Genomic DNA, 14344 nt, shown 5'->3' with positions numbered 1-14344 from the left:
GTGAGTGACTGAGGAAAGGAGGTGTGAAGGAGCTGGAGTGAATTGGCCGAGTAGTGGATAGTGTAGAGGATAGCCATAATCTCCAAAACGATATAGATGGGTTGGTGGAGTGGGCGGTAAAGTGGCAGATGGATTTTAACATAGAGAAGTGTGAGGTCATACATTTAGGGAGGTCAAACAGTTACAGGGATTACAAAATAAATGGGAATATACTAAGAGGGGTAGATGAAGTGAGAGATCTTGGCGTACAAGTACACAGGTCCCTGAAGGCAGCAGTTCAAGTAGACAAGGTTGTAAAGAAGGCATATGGAATGCTCTCCTTCACTGACAGAGGTATAGAATATAAAAGTAAGGATATAATGTTGGAATTGTATAAAACACTGGTGAGGCCACAATTGGAGTACTGTGTGCAGTTCTGGTCACCACATTACAGGAAGGACGTAATAGCTCTGGAGAGAGTGCAGAGGAGGTTTACAAGAATGTTGCCAGGGTTAGAAAAGTGTAGCTACGAGGGGAGATTGGATAAGTTGGGGTTATTTTCCTTGGAACAAAGAAGGCTGAGAGGTGACTTGATTGAGATGTACAAAATTATGAGGGGAATAGACAGGATAAAATTGTTTTCCTTGATGGAGAATTCTAGAACCAGGGGACATAGATTCAAGGTAAGTGGCCGATGGTGTAGGGGGGACATGAGGAAGAACTTTTTTATGCAGAGGGTAGTGGGTGTCTGGAATTCGCTGCCCAAGTTGGTGGTAGAGGCAGAAACTTTAAACTGTTTTTAAAAGTACCTGGATCTGCACCTAAATTGCTGTAAGCTGCAGGGCTATGGGCCAGGTGCAGGAAGGTGGGATTAGAAAGGGCACCTGGGTGTCCTCGGGCTGGCATGGACAAGATGGGCTGAATGGCCTCCTTCTGTGCTGTAACTTTTCTATGGTTCTATGGTTCAATCCTCCGACTTTACTCAATGGCCCTGCAAGAATATAGCCATATTATAGTAAACCCTGAAAGCATTTGAAGGTGCCAATTTGCAGATCATCAGACTAGATGTAGTCCAAAGGATGAAGGCAGTAATATTATCCCAAGTGCCTTTTCATCTAACCCATTCACTTATTGGCCTATACTGAAACAATGCTATGTGACACATTGGTGTAAATTTCCATCATCATTGCATTGACAGTAACCTGGCCAAATGGATTTCTCACTTGTAAAACACAGATTGGACACTGGGCAGGTTCTATAATGGCTGAGCAATCACACCAACAGATTACTGTGTTGAATACAAACTTTACCCCATTCTATTTTCATGCAATGAATATTTCAACAGGTGATCAACCATGATCTCATTGGATGGTGGAACAGGCTCGAAAGGCTGAATGGCCTACTCCTGCTCCTAAGTCCTATATCCTATATATTCTATTTATGAAGCCAGCACAAGCCAAATACATTCTGCTCTTCACTTTCTTCAGGTATACCACAGGAAGCAATGTCTCAACCATAAGACAGCTTCTCACAGTGACTTGTATGAAGACCTGCACAGGTACATCCACCTAGTAGACTTAGACAGTGAGTTATAATAGGTAACAGAAAGCAGAGAGGTGAGAAGGAGCAGCAGAGACATGCTGGCCCGAGAGGCAACTTGCATCTTTGCTCAGTTATTGAGCCTTTGGTTTCAGACCTCACGAGATCTATAATTAAAGGATGATAATTGAACATCGCAGTTTTATATAATTATCAGAAATGACAAACATTCTTGCTATTGCTGAGGGAAAGTGAGGAGAAACTATTACCTGTGTCGTTATACTAGTGCACGATGGGCTCTGGTCACTGAAGTTAACCATGGAGCACATGGTATCTTGTAAGACATTTGCAGCAGAGCCACCAAGGACAAAGTTGTTGAGCCCAATTAGACTGTCTCTCATGAATGCTTGTACTGCTGCTATAGAATACTTGGATTTCAAGCAGATTAATGGGTTATGATGCCCAGTAGTATGACTGAAGTGCTGCATCGGTACTAGTTGGTGCAAACAATCCACATAAGATGCAGTTTCATTTGCCTGCCATTACTCTCTCTTTTCTCCTCCTCTTCCCTCAAGGAACAGGATTCCTATTAGAATGCCCATGTTCTAAGTTATAGTTGTGACAACTGAAAATTTTCCAGCTGGAAGCTTGGCTCAACACCTTCAAAAAGCTGTCAAAGCAACTAGCATCATAAAACTGCCCTTAAATAGCGGTTTAGAAAACGTGGCAATTGAAAACTAACAACTTCCCTTTAAATCCTGACCTTGCATCAATTCAGAATGGTCCTAGCTGCAGTGCTCACTTGATACAAGCGAAGCCAATGTGCAACACATTACCAGCTAAGATTATGGGAAATTCCAGGGAAGGGTTTAACATTGTGTCAAAGCTTTTTTCTATTTTGACATGAGCCTTCAATACTCTCTCTGGGCATATTCCAGGCAGGGATCCAGTTTCTCTGTCCAGTTTCCTGAAGGCCATCATCCATTCCATGTTATTGCTACCAGCAGAAATAATCAGAATACATACACTGGGATGTACCTAAAAACCAGTGCTTAAACTTAAACAGAAACTGTTAGTTGCCTCAATGAATTGGATAAAAGACTGCACTTCTAAAACCCTAAAATATAAACCCTGGATGAAAGAATGAGGGAACTGGAATGCTCTCATTAGTATTAGAAAGTTATCCTGCAGGTGACAGTTTGTGAATGTAGGTGCTGCAATTGGCTTGTTTCACTGGATTGGAGTGCGGGAGTGCGGGGGTGGAAATTGGGCCAGAACGTCCATTGTCGATTGCTGTACATTATGCTGTTAGACATGTGCAGATATCCATCATTAAGATAGGATTGGGCTTGGCTATGATGCCCCCTTGTGGTCAAATCACCTGCCAATACTCAATACCAAGACTCGCGTAAGAGAAATGGGCACTTGAGAACATTATCTGCAAGATGCAGGTGACTGTTGCCTGTGAAATCCATAGCCCGGTAAGTTTATTCTTCATTGCCAACCTTTGTTGTTTTTATTTTGTCAATATCCTGCCGTGGTCAATGTTGCTCTAAATTTTGTCCCTTCCAAACTCTATATACACCTTTCTACCCCTGCTCTTCCTTCTCTTGCAAGACACGTAGGGGCTGCAGAAGTAGCATTGTTGTTTCAGTATAGGTCAGTAAGTGAATGGGTTGAAAATGAGAGTCACCAAATTTTCTCCAACACCAGTTCATCCTTTCCAGGAACCTCAACACTAAGGAACTCCTTAATTTCAACAGTTCTTTTGTCCTATAACCTTCAGTCGTTTAAAACACAAAGCTGGGCATCATCTAACCAGTTCTTATGAAAGGTCATCACCTGAAACGTCCACTGTGTTTCTCTCTCCACAGATGCTGCCAGACCTGCTGAGTATTTCCAGCATTTTCTGTTTTTATTTCAGATTTCCAGCATCCACAGTATTCTGCTTTTGATCTAACCACGTTTTCTGGATTTACCAAGTCATTTTCTGTTACTCTTTTTAACTTAGTGGTGTCCTTCACTTTGAGGCTTTGGTTCCTGCACTTTGAGGTTTTGGTCCCTCACCTGGATTTCTTAGTCAAAAAAACAAGGAAATCAATCCTTTCAGTAGATGAGCAGATGTGAGTAGACAAACAAGAAAGGGGGAACTTCCTGTAGTAGCATATTAAAAGTTATGCAGTAATAATAGCCTTGCACCCAAGCATAGTTTTGTTGTACATACTGTCAACAAACCTTCTTGGGAAAAGGTTCTGATGTGTAACTGTGATCACATTTCCCCCATCTGGACTCACAGTGTTTGACATGTTTTTCTTTATTCTGTTACCTCAGACGCGTTTTTTCCTTGTGTGAAAGCATCTGTGGAGTCCAACCAGCACTGATATTTAAATTGCCCTTAGTCTTCAAAGTATTAATTTGTCTATCACATGAATCTTCTCTCTCTGCATTGCACTTCTTCCTTGCCCCAAAATAGCCTCCAAAGGTCAACTCCCTACAAAGGGAGCTTTTTCCAAACTCAGGGGAGCATAGCCAATCAGGATGACTAGCATTGGGTCAGTGAAACTAAAATTTCACAGTCAAATGTTTTAAAAATGATTTCTTCTATTTTGTTGTGGGTTATTGTTCGTGGGTATATACTAGCTGCTTCTCCACAGGCAATGCAACATGGATTGGACTTCAATTCACAGCATTCTCTTGCTGGCTTATTCTGAGCTGTTACATGGTTATAAAGGGATGACAAAGTATGTCAGATTAGAGCCAAGTAGTGCTGGAGTACATACAGTGGGATAATCACCGGCGTTAATGCAATGTTCATGGTGACCTCTGTAAATGGATACACCATTCAAAATGCTTCTGAAAGCAACACTACTTTTAATATCAGGTCTTTTCCATTTTAGTTCGAACCAGGTAAGCGATATTTCAAATTGTTAAGAAAGCACCCACACAATTCCTAGCAAATTTCAACTTAAAAAGAATGCTAATGTAGTTTAAGAAGAATCTGATGCATTAATTACAGAAATTTGTATTCATTCTTGCTTGCATTCTCAATGCCAGAACAAAAAGAAAAATCACCTTTTTCAGGGTCAAGGACCATATGGTTGTCTGGCAAACTGTCCATTCACCTCCAAGGACAGAGGCATGAATCCAACTCAGACTAATCGTTAGTACTCTACTGCATGCAACCCAAGGCAAAATTATATGGGCATTATAATAAATGGTGTTTTCATCTGATTTGAACAATTGTGTTTCTTAGTTGTCCAAAATATTGGGGCTGGGGCAAAAAAGGCTGTTTAACATGACAGCAGGAGGTGGTAAGACGTGTAAAGAAACTTCCAGGAATACATCCGGAATTGGCACTCTTAGCCTAGACTGGTGCAGCGCAGCTTCAGTCTTCTTTCCTATAAAAGAAATGAGTTTGGATAGTCTCCACTCAGTTCCCACTGAGGATGGGTCCACAGCAAAAAAAACAACACCTACAATCCAACACAACTGGGCCACAGGAGACAAATTTTATCAGGCAGGGGGGCCGACTGCACTTAATTCTATATCTAACTCACATTTACCAAACATGGGAAATCATAGTGCTGAACTTAAACTTGGAACATCTGTAATGTTATTCGGGCTGCCAACGTTCCTAGATTGTCTGGAATGAATCCCTGTGTGCATCAATGCTAGTGGCCCTGGAGAACTTTTCCCTTAAAATTCCATAGTGCAGAGAAACCTCCAGCTCAGTGATATCACTGCTGTTAACTTGGGCTGACCAGAAACAGGTCTGGTTAGTGGAGAAACATCCAGGTATCTGGGGATAAGGAAGGGAAGGGAAGAGAGATGGAGCAGAGAGAAGTTCCTGACTGGGTTGGATTTGATGGGGGAAGTAGTTGGTGATCGGGGATCTGCAGGGGATGGGAGAGAAATTCTAGAATGGATTGCTGGATGGGGAGAAAAGAAAGACAGTCGAATGCGGCTCTCAGATTGGAGTTGTCAACTTCACTCAGAACTTGAGTCTAAACCACAGGTCAATGAGATAAAGAGAGAGAAGCAGCCTTTTAAAAGTAGCATTGATTGCATTAACTGGGACAGAGTTTGAGCAGTACAGTGGAATCCTGTTTGTAATTACAGGGTGAATATTTGTGGGTTATAGGATTACGACTAGTTATAGATAGCATATGAGGGCATTACACTTATTTCTACCAGTTACATATAGACCATCAATGAATTGTTGTATTACTGTTAGTTAGGAAGAAAGTCCTTCATAACTTTAGTACTTCTATTAAATCTCCCCTTAACCTTCTCTGCTCTAAGGATATCACTGCCCGTTTCTCTAGTCTCTACTCTAATGAAGTCCCTCATCCCTGGTATCGCTCTGGTAAATCACCTCTGCACCCTCTCAGAATCCTTGAAATCTTTCCTGAGGTGTGGTTCCCAAAATTAGACAATACTACAGCTGAGGCCTGCATAGAATAGTTTTGATCTGAGAGCATGAACTATTCTAAGCTACCTGTCAATAGGCTGCCTTCATTAAATATTTTCCTAATTCATGTTTTTTTTCTTAAATTTGGGACAAAAATCACAGAAATCATTTAACAGCATGAACTAAAAACTGGTCAGAGCTTCAAATGGAAGGCATACGTGACAGGAAGTAACAGGTTGGGATCAAGGCAGTCTAGTGAAGTGCCAGGTGCATTGTGTGCCAGTTTGCAGTGGGGCCAAACTTTGCAGACATTAGGATTCAGAGGTCATATCTTAATAGATACATTTCTGACAAGAATTAGGCTATTTTATGGACAAGTTAAACATCTTTTTTCAATTTTTGGCATTAGCTAGGCTATTGTATAGTTTTTAAAAAAATATCTGCACAATTAGCAGACTAAGGGAAAAGTATCACAAGAAAAATTTTTCCAAAAGTGTTCTTAGTGATTTGATTGGTTTGGGTCAGTTTCTGTCCTTTTTATTGGTAACTTTTCTTCAGCTTGCAGTTGCTGAGTTCTGATTGAAATAATTTCTGTCAGGACTGAATTCCTTTGATTGATCTGACTGGCTTGGATTCCGCATCGTTTTACTGGTAAATTTTGGTTGTACTTCGTCAGTGAACATGACAAGTGTGTGTGACAAATGGTGCAAACAAATCAAAATATGGGACAAAAAAGTGAATGGGTCAAATGTGGCACTGAAGCCTGATGCAGGAAGTGGGATGTGGAACAGTACGTGCATTATCATTCTGTTTCTATAGTATTAGACAAATGAATGGAGGTGATGAGTATGATGGCTCAGAAAAGATGGTCATTTCTGGGCCGCTATCCTAGAATTCCCAACCCAACACCCAATTGTGGAAGCATCATCACCACAAATTCTGCAGAAGTACAAGGAGAAGGCCCATCAACATATTCTCAGGATAACTTAGGGAAGAAGAACGAATGCCCATCACCATCGTCAGTCACATCCCGCGTATAAAAATTTTAAAACATTGGAAGTGGACTTACTACAAATAGAAGAAAATAGTGCTCAATTAAGATTGGGTATCTTCTTATAGTGATCCATATTTGATCTAGAATACTTCAGTGCAAAGTGTTCAGTGACAGATCACTATCATTAGCAAAGATTTAGACTTACCTGTTCATTATGAATCACAATTAACTTCACTATAACAACGTTGATGAGGTTTCCAACACTCGGATCTCGGTAGATTGCAGCTACCTAAAACACACACAAGAGAGAAATACCTAAGAAATGTTTTGTCTTTAGGATTTATACAGAACTTTCAAAATTTATTGGAAAGTTAAAGAGGTCACAAATCCAGTTTAAAACACTCAGACTTTTAAATATCAGATACATCGAACAAAGTTGAATGTTTAGACCCAAATGGATGAGACTTAATAGGTCTGACTTTTAGGTGCAATAGTTCAATAATAGTCAAATATATTTCATTGAATTGCTTCATGATCCTAAACGTTACTAATGGAGAAACGTGCACACTTAGTGATACCTTCGTCTTTCCTGCTTCCCATAGATGCTGATTGACAGCTTAGGAGTAGCCATTTTGGACAGCATACCGATTTCAATGTCAACATAAATAGGGATAAAATATGAACAAGTGAACTTAACTCTGAAGATCACTGCAATGGGTTTTTGGTCAAATTGTATCCTCTAAATAGAGCTCTGAAGCATAAAGCCCATGAACAAAAGAGAGATTAAATAAACAGAGTGCTCTTTCTATAACACCGCCTGTTCAATTCCTCTTTCCACCTTCTTTTACTGAAGGCAGCTATGTTGGGGACAGCCACTCAGGGAAGGAAAAGGAGGTGGTGTAGCTTTGTAAAGGAAGAGATCAGTGCTATAGTGAGGAATGAGGAATGATATAGACACTGGAGAGCAAGACTTAGAGTCAGTCTGGGTAGAAATAAGAAATAGCAAGGGAAAGAAGTCCCTGGTGGGAGTAATCTATAGGTCCGCAAACAGTAGTTCAGCAGTAGGGCACAGTATAAACCAGGAAATACTGGGAGCATGTAAGAAAGGCACGGCAATAATCATGGGTGATTTTAATATGCATATAGACTGGACTAATCAAATTGGCAAGGTTAGCCTCGAGGGAGAGTTCATAGAGTGTATTAGAGATTGTTTCTTGGAGCAATACGTTGTGGAACCAACCAGGGAGCAGGCTATTCTGGATTTGGTTTTGTGTAATGAGATGGGACTAATCAATGATCTCGAAGTAAAGGATCCTCTAGGGAAGAGTGATCATAGCATGCTAGAATTTCAAGTTCAGTTTGAGAGCAAGAAACTGAGTCCCACACCAGTGTCCTGGAGTTAAACAAAGGTACATAGGCATGAGAGCAGATTTGGCCCCAGTGGACTGGGCAGGAAGACTACAAGGTAGGACAGCTGATGAACAGTGACAGATATTTAAGGAGATATTCAATTCCTCCCAACTAAAATATATTCCAAAGAGGAAGAAAGATGGTAAGAGGGAGAAAAGCATCCATGGCTAAGCAAGGAAGTTAAAGATAACATAAAGGCAAAAACTAAGGCATATCAAATTGCAAAGGTCAGTGGCAGGCTGGAAGATTGGGAAACTTTTAAAGATCAACAAAGGTTACTAAAAAAATAATAAAAAGAGCAAAAGTAAATTATGAAGGAAAACTAGCGCAAAATGTAAAAACTGATAGCAAAAGCTTCTACAAGTATATAAAAGGAAAGAGAGTAGCTAAAGTGAATGTTGGTCCCTTGGAGGATGAGACTGGGGAGTTAATAGTGGGAAATGCAGAAATGGCAGAGACGCTTAATCAATATTTTGCTTCAGTTTTCACGGTGGAGGACACTAGTACCACCCCAATAGTAACAGGTAGTGCAGAGGGTATAGAGAAGGAGGAACTTAGAACAATCACCATCACTAGAGGTACTGAGAAAACTATTGGGATTAAAGGGTGACAAGTCCCCAGGACCTGATGGCCTACATCCCAGGGTCTTAAAGGAAGTGGCAGCGGAGACAGTGGTTGTATTGGTAATAATATTCCAAAATTCCCTGGATTCTGGAAAGGTTCCAGTGGATTGGAAAAATGCTGATATAACACCCTTATTCAAAAAGGGGGGGGGCAGAAAGTAGAAAACTATAGTCCAGTTAGTTTAATGCCTGTCGTTGGAAAATTGTTGGAACCCATTATTAAGGAAGTAGTAATGGGGCATTTGGAAAGTCAGAATGCAATCCACCAGAGTCAGCATGGCTTTATGAAGAGTAAATCGTGTTTGACTAATTTGCTAGCGTTCTTTGAAGATGTGACAAGCAAAGTGGATAATGGGGATCCTGTAGATGTAGTATATCTGGACTTCCAGAAGGTTTTTGATAAGGTGCCACACAAAAGGTTAATACACAAGATAAGATCACATTGAGTTAGGGGTAATATATTAGCTTGGATAGAGGATTGGTCAACCAACAGAAAGCATTGAGTCGGGATAAATGGGTCTTTTTCAGGATGGCAAGCTGTAACTAGTGGGGTGCCACAGGGTTCGGTCCTTGTGCCCCAACTATTTACAATCTATATTAATGACTTGGATTCAGGGATAGAAGGTACTATAGCTAAATTTGCAGATGACACCAAAATAGGTGGGAAAGTAAGCTGCAATGAAGTTACAAATGGATATGGACAGGTTAGATGAATGGGCCAAAATCTGGCAGATGGAGTTTAACGTGGATAAGTGTGAGGTTATTCATTTTGGTCGGAAGAATAAAAAGGCAACTTATTATTTAAATGGGGAGAAACTTCAGAATGCTTCAGTGCAGAAGGATTTGGATGTCCTCGTGCATGAATCGCTGAAAACTAGCATGTAGGTACAGCAGGTAATAAGGAAGGCAGATGGAATTTTGGCATTTATTGCTAAAGGAATAGAGTATAAAAATAGGGAAGTGTTGTTGCAACTGTACAAGGCATTGGTGAGACCGTGAGTACTGTGCAGAGTTTTGGTCCCTTTACTTGAGGAAGGATGTAGTTGCATTGGAGGCAGTTCAGAGGAGGTTCACTAGATTGATTCCAGAGATGCCGGGCTTGTCTCATGAGGAGAGATTGAGCAGTTTAGGTCTATACTTGCTAGAGTTTAGAAGGATGAGAGAAGATCTAATTGAGGTATATAAGGGGATAGACAAAGTAGACATGGAGCGGATGTTTCCCCTTGTGGGGCATTCTAGAATAAGAGGCCATAGTTTTAGGGTAAGGGGTGGTAGATTTAAATCAGAGATGAGGAGGAATTACTTTTCTCAAAGGGTCATGAATCTGTGGAATTCACTACCTCAGAGTGCAGTGGAAGCCGGGACGCTGAATAAATTTAAGGAGGAGATAGACGGAGTTTTAATTAGTAACGGATTGAAAGGTTATGGGGAGAGGGCGGGAAATTGTAGTTGAGGCCTAAATGAGATCAGCCATGATCGTAATGAATGGCGGGGCAGGCTCGAGGGGCTGAATTGCCTACTCCTGCTCCTAGTTTTTATGTTCTAAGTGACTATTTTTTGTGTGTGAGCCCAAACAGGTGATGTTAGCAGACAAGTCAACCATGTAGGCCTTCACATTTCAGCTTGACCCTGGCCTTACTTGACATTTATTTCTTAACATGTCCACTGAATATGTATTAAGAGCTGGGATACTTATTGAACTCCCTGCCTTTGCTGAAGCCAATTGGATGAAAACAGCAAAGACAAGGAGTCAGGCCCATTTAGCTACTAGGAGGTAAAGCCAAAACACTTCAAAGCATTTGGCAGCTCTGATAAAACTTGTATTATGAAGGACATGCTGAAAAAATCTATTGAAAACACTAAATCCTGACCGTTTCCAAAATCACATACACATTTCCCAATTATACTCATGTACTAAACATTATAAGGCAGAGCATGGCTGAATTGAGAATTCCAACAAAGGCCCGGATTTTCACTCCCAGAGACGGGAGAATTCCCGGATCCATGAATCCAACTTTTAAAAATGGCTGCCCCAACTTCTGATTTTCGGTCCGGGGATGTGGGCTAGAATAGGAGTCTGGGCGGCACACTGGAAGCAGTATGGGGTCAGAGGCGGGCCCAGCACAGGCTGAGCAACTCGGATGTATAAAATGGGCCACTGCTGAAGTCCCTGTGCCTCATTGCCTTGTCCAGTAAGTGTCAAAGCTGTAAGTGTTGCCCAACTGCTAGCTGATGCTGGAATAGATGGGAGAGTTGTCATTGCTGTTGCCTAATCAAAGTGTACTCTACTGAACCACTGAAATCATGGAGTGGATTCACAAGACACAGCCACCATCTTACCACCAATACCTGGTACAGATATTATGCAGTCATGTAGTTAGCTGCCAACACTCAGTGGATGGATGAATAATGAACGGTGCCATGGTCATTATCCCATCCACTTGCACTCTTTCCACCCATCTATCAGCATATGCCCACACTGTTGACCCTTAACCAGGTCCCTCACAGCTGTACACTGTCACGGCATAACAATGTGACTAAGAGGGGGGAAACCAATAGTGCAGTCAATGGTCACGGAGCACAGCATGTTACCTTGGAGTCACAGCTGCAACATACATGGCGCATTGCACAGAGCCATTTTCTCCACCAAACCTTAACAGTAATCAATGCAGATTGGTGAAAATTGTTAGTGCATGTCAGCACACAAAATTGAATAAGAGCATTGTAATCTGAATGGCTCATGTCCCTTTTCGCCGTACATTTTTATTCATAGAATGTCACACAGAGGAAACATAGGGGAAGAGATGGGTCCAGCTGCCCCACGCTTTTCTGACCAGGGCCTTCACACTTTGGTGGAATAGATCCAGAAGAGAAGACCGGTCCTCTATCCTCCTGGCTGCCATAATGCCCCTGCAGCCAGCAAGGAGACCTTGATTCAAATAGCAGCTGCAGTGAGTGCAACAGGAGACCATCAGAGCTCATGGATCAGTGCAGGGAAAGGTTCAATGGCGTGCTGCATCCTGGCAAGGTGAGTAGCTTGGCTCATTCACACAGAGGTCCAAGGAAAGGGTCATATCTACATGGCTGCAGCTAAAATCCAAGACCTGGCACATACAAGTCTCAGTGCTGAAGTGGGGCATGTGTGCACAGCTCATGTAGGTATGCACAGATCACATGTGAATGAGCACTGTGATGCACAAGCGCAGTGAATATCAAGATTCCTCCGTGCACTATATATATCAGATTAACATGAATTCATATTATTGTAGACCAAAAATGCAAAAAACACCACTGAGATGACCCGGAATGGGGGTGGGTCAACCTGGCTGAGATGCATCTGTCCCGCGGAATAGATAGCCATGGAGATTGCCAGGGTGCCTGAGCAGCTGTCTGCTGGTGATGGTGAATTGCCATGAACAGGTGATAAAGACGGTATTGAATTCACCTTGGCACATGGTGGCAATGGTGGAGGTCATGATATCAGTTCACTGAACACAATCGGGCATTGGCATGAGAGGGAGTGCAAGGATGGGGTTCTGTCATACAGGTGCTGTGAGCATGGTTAAGGCAATGGCATGCATCAAAGAGTGCATGCACAATGAGAAGGGCTATACTTAAATAACTTCTTTTGTATCTCTCACAGGTCCCAGCTCTGCTCCCTCCTACTCCCCACCCCCACCCTACTGCCGGGCCAGATCATCCCTCAGACACCAAGAGGAAGAAGAGATGTCTGAAGAGACAGCATCACATTAGACTAGTCACATTCTGCCAACACGGATACCAGCACTTCGGAGGAATGCAGCACACATGTAGAGTCGGTGGCATAGAGCAAAAATCACCCCACCAGAGTACAGGAGGATATGTCAGCATTAGAGACATTTGTGCACAGTCCCTCTCAGAGAAGGGGGAAAAGTCACAATGATGCTCCAGAGGGCAGGAATGTGGAGCCTTGGGAGTCACCCTATAGGGAACAATATTTACATAATCAGCAGATGTGCAGACATCTGGCAGTTCCCTGAGGCAGTGGGACCTCTTGGACTGTGAATGGAGGAGTTCATCACTGTCATGAGCTCCACATTGTCCCAGGGACTCAGCTGCATGAGCTCTGACTGTGAGGGATTGGCCAATCTCATTGAGGGACACATGCAGCAGCACTCTGAGTGGATGCAAGAGCAGTATTTCGGCCAGGAAAGGGTGCAAGTCTCACTCCGTAGCCTGGATCAGTTCACTCAGAGTATGAGTGCTAACATTCAAGGAATACATGAGGAGCTGCATACCCTTAACAGGATGCTTACACTGTTGACACAGCAGTTACTGAAATGAATGACTGCTACGCAACAGCAGCTAGCCCCATTAACCCCACCTGGAGGCCAACTCAGGGCGATGGAGGTCAATGAGGATCAATGAGAGCTGCTCAGTACCCTCAACTTCCTCCACCTTCCTGGCCCCTCTGCCACAGCCCTCGTCTGCTGCACATGTGCCAGTGACCATAGCTGCCCATACAGAGATAGGGAGGCTGCAGTCTGAAGTAGGTCCCCAATGGGGCCCTGCACAATGAGGCCAGCCCACCAAACTCCTCATTGCTGTTTAGACAGAGAAGTGAGCAGCCTGTCTCCACCTCCTCCGAGGCAACACTGAGAAGGGTGGGGCACTTTATAGGAGTGTGCAAGAGCACAATGCATCACCTTGAACACTGATGGGTTCACCATGGTTACACTTTTCACATAGTTTATAGCACATTTGAGCACTTCTTGAATATATTTACTTACACTTGTACAGGACGCACTGTGTGTTTGGACAGTCGAGAGCTCAAAAAGAATGGGGGCTCTCTGTCGTGGTGAAAATCCAGGTTAGAGAGTTCACACTTGTGGTTAGGACATGCTGTATGCCCAACATTGACCATTTCACAATAAAGATCACAAAAGTTCCCCCTAGGGAGGGAAATGTTTTATGACCAGTTTTAGAATAGGTTTGCTAGAAGCATGTGAAATCGTCCACTCCACTCAGCTAGGGACAAGATATGGTAGTACAAGAAAACATTTTTGCCAGCTCTTGAAATAATAAGGCAGTTTAGTACAACATTCTGCATGACCAGTGTTTTACCTAAGAATAGTTATAGGTAAATTTAGTAACCCATACTCAAAGCTAGAGTGTTGGTGCCTGAAATCATGCAGGTTACTCTTCATCACAGCTCCATGTGTGATTACAGAATTTCCCCTCTAATTCCAGGCAGGCTCTAACTACAAATCATATTTAGTTTACCATTCTACTCCTAAACCTATAATAATAAATCTTGTTGTTATCTCACTCTTGGTGTGATCTTGCTATGCACATTTCGCTTGCCATGTTACTTACCTTAGCACCGTGGCGACATTTCAAAAGTACCTA

At 42.4% G+C, this 14344-nt stretch overlaps 1 protein-coding gene across 1 annotated transcript in view; it reads right to left on the bottom strand.

Moving 5' to 3' along the window:
- LOC144696757 (A disintegrin and metalloproteinase with thrombospondin motifs 20) overlaps positions 1-14344 on the bottom strand; it is a 440683-nt gene that overhangs the window by 296347 nt on the left and 129992 nt on the right. The window contains exon 5 of the mRNA XM_078568442.1: positions 7129-7212. Within this exon, the coding sequence (XP_078424568.1) occupies positions 7129-7212 (84 nt within the window). The remainder of the gene's footprint in view (positions 1-7128; positions 7213-14344) is intronic.

The sequence above is a fragment of the Cetorhinus maximus genome, chromosome 22 (genome assembly GCF_964194155.1).
Source record: "Cetorhinus maximus chromosome 22, sCetMax3.hap1.1, whole genome shotgun sequence".
In the NCBI taxonomy this organism is placed as follows: Eukaryota; Metazoa; Chordata; class Chondrichthyes; order Lamniformes; family Cetorhinidae; genus Cetorhinus; species Cetorhinus maximus.
Note: the sequence above shows the minus strand (reverse complement) of the source record. Positions and strands in the feature narration are given on the sequence as shown.